Source organism: Drosophila miranda (assembly GCF_003369915.1).
Source record: "Drosophila miranda strain MSH22 chromosome Y unlocalized genomic scaffold, D.miranda_PacBio2.1 Contig_Y3_pilon, whole genome shotgun sequence".
Lineage (NCBI taxonomy): Eukaryota > Metazoa > Arthropoda > Insecta > Diptera > Drosophilidae > Drosophila > Drosophila miranda.
In genome coordinates this window covers 47,469-53,659 of record NW_022881625.1, presented here as the reverse complement: position 1 = coordinate 53,659, position 6,191 = coordinate 47,469, and the positions used below count along the sequence as shown (strand labels likewise).

General features: G+C 55.8%; 1 protein-coding gene across 1 annotated transcript; it reads right to left on the bottom strand.

Annotated features, from left to right (window-relative positions):
- Positions 1–1,561: 1,561 nt before the first annotated feature.
- Positions 1,562–3,796, bottom strand: LOC117194704 (death-associated protein kinase related-like). Its single transcript, XM_033399213.1, has one exon. The coding sequence runs from the start codon at positions 3,779–3,781 to the stop codon at positions 1,742–1,744; it is 2,040 nt and encodes a 679-aa protein (XP_033255104.1). The 5' UTR covers positions 3,782–3,796; the 3' UTR covers positions 1,562–1,741.
- Between the last annotated feature and the right edge of the window lie 2,395 nt (positions 3,797–6,191).

Here is a 6,191-nt window from a genome sequence, read left to right as displayed (position 1 = left end):
AAATGGAGAATTGGAATAGCCGTTTGTTTTAGTGGCTGTGTGTGTTGTCGTTGTCGTTGGTTAGCGGCCAGTGTCTTATGTTTGTGCTGTGTGTAGTGGCTGCTCTGTTGCTGGGGGATGGGATAGGATAAATGCCTGTATAACCGCCCGGATACTGTAAACTTCCGGATCTTTCGATCCGGGCGCGTGACGTTCCGAAGAGTCGACCGCATAGCATCATATGGGCGGTTGAAATGGCTTTATTGGGGCGTTTGGCAGAGTGGCGGAGGTTGGCAGTGTTAATTTTGCTCCTGCTCAACCGCATTTGGCATTTAGTGGCATTTGAAGTGGGTAGGGGGTGGGGAGGAATTGGCTGGGCATAAATTGCCGAATTTGCGACCGATAACACACTGGGCATTGATAAATGCAATTTAAATTTGAAATGGCTTTTTGGTGTGTTATCGGTCATAGTCTGGTATTTGCGTGGTATTTTTGGTAATACCACGTGTCAAGGGGAATTATGGGAATGGCAGATAGGTTGGGAAGAAGAGTAAGAAGGTAAAACTAATTAGAAAACTACGAAAAATATACAATTATCTACTACAATTTACAAAAACTTATTACTAATATCACAGGCAAGTACTAAAACTATGGACAAACTATCTACGGACATGCAAAAACTACAGAAACAACAGGATTGACATCTACAACAAATACATTGATGCAGACGAGGTAAAATAAACGATAATTGACATACATTTACAACATATAAACATATTAATTATATTTATTTTATTTCTAACAGGAGGACAACTACAACGAATCACCGGCCGGCATAACAAACGCAATGCGAACATTACGCCGTATACCGGCCGGCTCTGTTGTCCCCCTGTGTGTTGTTTATTGGCTGGCTGGTTGTGAGTATTGGCGTGCATCGTGGGCAATGATGGTGTTGATGGCGAGCGGCTCTGGTCCGGCCGCCCACGTTGCATCTGTCTGTTGGTTTGGTGCAGCAGACCGAGTTGCACTGGTCCGGCCACCCGAAGATGCATTGTCCAGTGTGTTGGCATTGGCATCGAAAAGTGATGCCAACGAATCGTGATATTGGCCGCATCCAAGTGGCTGCTGGTCCGGCCACCAGGATACGTTGTCGATTGTATTGTTGTTGGCCGCATCCGAGTGGCTGCTGGTCCGGCCACCCAGGATGCGTTGTCAGTAGAATTGGCCTGGCCTCCTCGGCCACGTTCGTCGTCAATTTGTAACGGCGTTTTGAGTGGCTGGTGGTCCGGCCACCCAGTTGAGGTGTTTGCTTTGGCGTGTGATTTTAATTTGTGTTTATTTGCAGGTACTTGTCGGCGTTTGGATGCTGTTGCTGGCGACCCTTGTCTGGTTTGTGTTGGCGTGAGAGGCGTTTGCAGGTGAGTATATGTTTTTATTGGCAGCCTCTCTCCTGATTCTCCTTCTTCTTTTGCAGGATTTGCTGGCGTCCGCCGGCTCAACACCAGGCCATCCCGCCATCACATAATTGGCATGAGAGACGGGTGCGACCCAGTGGAGCGGCAACAGGCGCCAGCATCTGCGTCGTCGTTGGAAATGGCAGCTGTATGTTTGGAGTGGCGTGACGTCACGGCCATGGTCAGGCGGCAGCGTCATCAGAAAGGGGCCTCCTTTTCCTTCCCTTTGGCAGGAATTGTCAGTGTTGATGGCGAGGCAGCTTCCTGCTGGGCAGCTCTGTCTGGTGATTGGCAGGTAAGTGTGGATTTCATGTGTTTTGGCCGTTTTTCGTGTTGTCGTGGTGCAAGTGGTGGTGGTGCAGATGGTGGGCAGTGGCAGTAGCTTTGGTGCTGCTGCTTGAGGCTACAGCGGTGCTGGCGACCGTGCTGGCTGGCCCGGACGCGGACGCGGACGCCAGGCGATGGCTATTCAGGAGCAGGGTGGCCGTGCTGCCCGAGCTGGGACTGCTGCCGGGGCTGGGATTGTTGCTGTTGCTGCTGGAACTATTGCTGTTGGCGCCGCTGTTCTGTGGCTGGTTCTTATAGACGGCCATCAGCGGGTCGGAGGCGCGGCGAATGCTGTTCATTCGTGCTGCTGTCGCGGCTGCTGCCGAGTAGCTGATGTTGCTGCTGTTTCCCCCTGCACTGCGTCGCATATTGTTGCCGTTGCTGCTCCCGCTACTGCCGCCGCACCCGTTGACGGGACTGTTGCCGTTGTGGCTGCTGGTGCTGCTGTGTCCGGGGCAGACTAGCGTCTGCTCCAGCTGAAACTTCTTGACCAGAGCCTTCACCGAGGTGGCCGATCCATGGGACTCTCCCGTGGGTGCCTTGCGGATCACTTTCGGTGTGGTGGGCGCATCGGGAAAGAGTGTCAGGGTGGCCACCACTGTGGCGAACTCGTCGAGGCCGTTGCTGCCCAGCTGGATGGTGGCCTGCACCGGGGGCTTCTTCACAAATGTCGCCGTGTATGTGTTCTCCTTGTCCGAGTCGGAGGCTCGACGTGTGGGTGTCACGATCTGAGTGGGCTTGGCGGACAGGCAGACCGTGTTGCTCTGTCCGTGTCCATTGCTGGTCAGCGTGTGTATGGCTGTCGTTGTCTCTGTGCTGGTGCTGGTGCTGCTTATGGGGCTTCCCAGGAGCTTCCCGGTGGCAATGGGTATTTTTGAGATGCTGCTACTGCTCCCATTGCTGTGGGCCCGATGGTGGCCATTGTGCGTGGGTTTGTTGCTGCCACTGCTTGGCTTCTGTTGCTTTTGTTGTTCCTGTGACTGCTGTTGCTGTTCCTGCTCCTCTGCCTTCTCCTCGGCCACTGGCTCCTCCACTTCCTCATCCTCAAGGTCGTCTTCTTCCTCCTCCTCTTCCTCTTCCTCTTCAGCATCGCTCTGAGCCTGCAGATACATTTGTCTATCCATCGAGCTCTCATCCTTCAGCCAGACATGTTCCAGGCATCCAGCGGCACTCATGCGATCGTTTGGCTTAATTCGCAATGCGCGGCGTATGAAATCGATGGCCACTGGCGAGACGCCACCGAATAGGTTGTCCGGAAAGGTGAGCGCACACTGCGAGATATTGAGGAAGGTCTCCTGTTTGGTGTTCCCGCCAAAGGGCGAGAAGCCGGAGAGCAAGACATAGGTGAGAACGCCCACGGACCAGATGTCCGTCAGCAGGGAGAGTGGCTCGTACTGGAGCACCTCGGGGGCCACGTAGTCGGGTGTGCCGGCCATCTCGCGGACATTGATGCCCTCGCACACAACGCGCGAGATCCCAAAGTCACAGAGCTTGAGGCCATCTTCTATACGCTCGCCGGCGAGCAAAATGTTCTGTGGCTTGAGGTCCAGGTGGGCAATGGATCGGTCGTGGAGAAACTTGAGAGCCTTCAGCACCTCTCGCATGCAGTGGCGGGCCTGGGCCTCTGTCAGGCACTCCTCGTTGTCCAGTATGGTCTGCAGCTCGCCACCAGTGGCCAGTTCCAGCAGCAGGGCTGTGTCCGAACGGGTCTCGTGCACCGCATTCAGATTGACAATGTTCTCCTCGCCCTCGCAGAGTATTAGGACGGCGATCTCGTGTTTGATCTCCTTGTCGCTGCTCTGTGCGCGTCGGCGTCGCTTCAAGAACTTTGCCGCGAAATGGGAGCCCGTGTTCTTGTGAATGGCACGGCGAACGGCGGCGAATTTGCCCCTGGCAAACGGCGTCTGTTCCACCTCGTAGATCTCGTTGATGTCATGCGAAACGAGCAATCCGTTAAAGCGTTCGGCATCTACATCCAAAAGGCCATCGCTTATGGGACAGATTCCCTTTTCGGTGAACATGATCTATCGATCTGTGCCGTGTCGCCATTGACGTTTTTTTTCTGTGTTACCCTGTTTTCTTTTTGTGGTGTCTGTCGTGTGCCGTGCCGCCCTTCCTCCACCACACCCATTACTTACCTTGACAAACTTTTGCTCCCGTCCACATCACAAACCAAAAAGAGAATAAAAGTGCCAATAAATACATTAAACACAAACACACACACACAAGAGACTTTTCAATTAAAAACAACAAACAGGCAGCAGATCGCCAACACACAAACCAACAGCCAGCCATGACCAGAGGAATGGCCAGACGAGGGTCAACCAGACGACACAGCGACGGCGGCAGAGCGGCCCGCAGAGGCGCCCTAGCAGCAGCAGCAGCAGCCAACAACACCAACACCAACACCGCCAATAGCAGCAGCAGCAGCAGAGCCCTCGGCGCAGGCGCCAACACCAACGCCCCAGCCAATGCAGAGCGCCGACGCCACAGCCTTCCATCGAGTGAGTACCCAGCCATTGCCATGGCCGATATATCCACGGCCACAGCCACTCCCCCCTCGAGACCCGTCACAAAAACCGCGCCAACCACAAAGGGAAAGGCCGAAAAGACGCCGCTCTCACTGCCACTTTTCCCGCCTCTCACGCTCTTGGACGCACAAAACTGTTCAGGAGTAACGGGAGAGGGAGAAGACGGAGGAGAGCCGGCAAGCCGACGCGCAAGAGCGGAGCGCCAAAACGGCCAACGGGCAGCCACACACACACACGACCGGATCGAACCTGTTGCGTGTCGAACCTGGTTCGAGCTCGAGCAGCGGGTCGATCCGAGCCATAGCCCAGCCTGCTCCAATGCCACAAATCCCACCAACACCAAAACGACGCCGCGCCCTCATCGACAGTGGGAGTGACGATGAGGGTGAGGGTGAGAGGAAGCAGGCTAGACGACGGGGCCGCCATCACCAGCAGCGGCAGCAAACACAAAACACAAATACAAACACCAACACCGTCACCGCCACTCACACCAGCACCATCGCCAATACCAACACCAACACAACTACTGCCACTCCCAATACACACACCCTTGCCATTGCCAATGACATCCGGCACGGCGAGTTCGGGCATCAGCCTGTGGAGGACAGAGGCTTGAGGATCCTCATCCGAGGTCTTCCCCATTCCACGCCCTCTGACTGGTTCCGGGACTGTATGCAGGCCGAGGGGTACACGGTCCGGTTTACTCGGGCGATCACCGATCGATTCGATCGCAGCCGCCAATACAACCTCTTCGAGGCTGAGATCGCCCCCAAACCGGACCGTGGTCAATTCGATGTGTTGAAGCTGCGACGCCTGGGTGGGAGGCCCGTCACGGTTGAGGGACTTGGAGTCTCCCGTGACCCTGCCCAGTGCCATCGATGTCAGGTGTTTGGCCACACCCGCGCATATTGTACACGAGCTGCTGTCTGCATGAAATGCGCGGGTGGACATCAGACGACGGAGTGCAGCAAGCCAAGGGCCGTCAATCCCAAATGCGCCAACTGCCAAGGCGCCCACATCAGCGCCTACAAGGGCTGCAGCGCCTACAAGGCAGCCAGGCAGCGACTCCTGGCCCACAGGGTCGCTGTCCAGGAGCATCGACGGCAGCAGCAGCAGCCTCAGCCACTACGGCAACAGCCACAGCCAATGCAGCAGCCAATACAGCAGCAACAGCCAGCACATCGTCTCCAGCAGCCATCACAACGTCACCAGCAGCCACTACAGCGACAGTTGCAGCAGCAGCCACCCACACAGGCACTCCACCCACAGCCGCAGCAGCAACGCCAACGCGGTCCGGGTCGGCAGCATCGGCAACAGCTACAGCATCGCGACCAACATCCCCAGCCACTGGCCGAGGGGCGCCAATACCAAAGGGTCCAGCCGATGCAGCCGATCCCAAATCGTGCTCCGACGCCACGCCAACCCCAGCTGGCAGCCATTTTGACGAAACTGACAAACCTGCTGCAGGCAAGGGACGAGAGCACGGGAGGAGTGCCGCCACTTCAGACAAAAACAGCAGCAGCAGCATCCACACAGCCATCACCACGACCAACTGCAAATACGCACCATGACGCCGCAGCCATATCGGACTCCGAATCCGATATGGACTGCGAAGCAATTGACGACGAACATGACGACGAATGGACCGACCACGATCCATTCGACGATCTGGAGGTTCTGGGCCAAGTGTGGAGGGCCCAAATCGCCAGCGCACGCGAAAGCATGCGATCGGGCGGTGCCTGTTAATGCGCCCAATCGTTGATCCGGAGACAGCCACTGCAACAAAGGAAAAAAAACGTCAACACGGACAACAACGAAAAACGGCCAAAACACACAAAATCCACACTTACCTGCCAATCACCAGACAGAGCTGACCAACAAGAAGCTGCCTCGCCATCAA

Bases quoted from the DNA above. Each gene is read 5' to 3' on its own strand.
- LOC117194704 (XM_033399213.1), bottom strand. From the start codon at position 3,781: ATGTTCACCGAAAAGGGAATCTGTCCCATAAGCGATGGCCTTTTGGAT.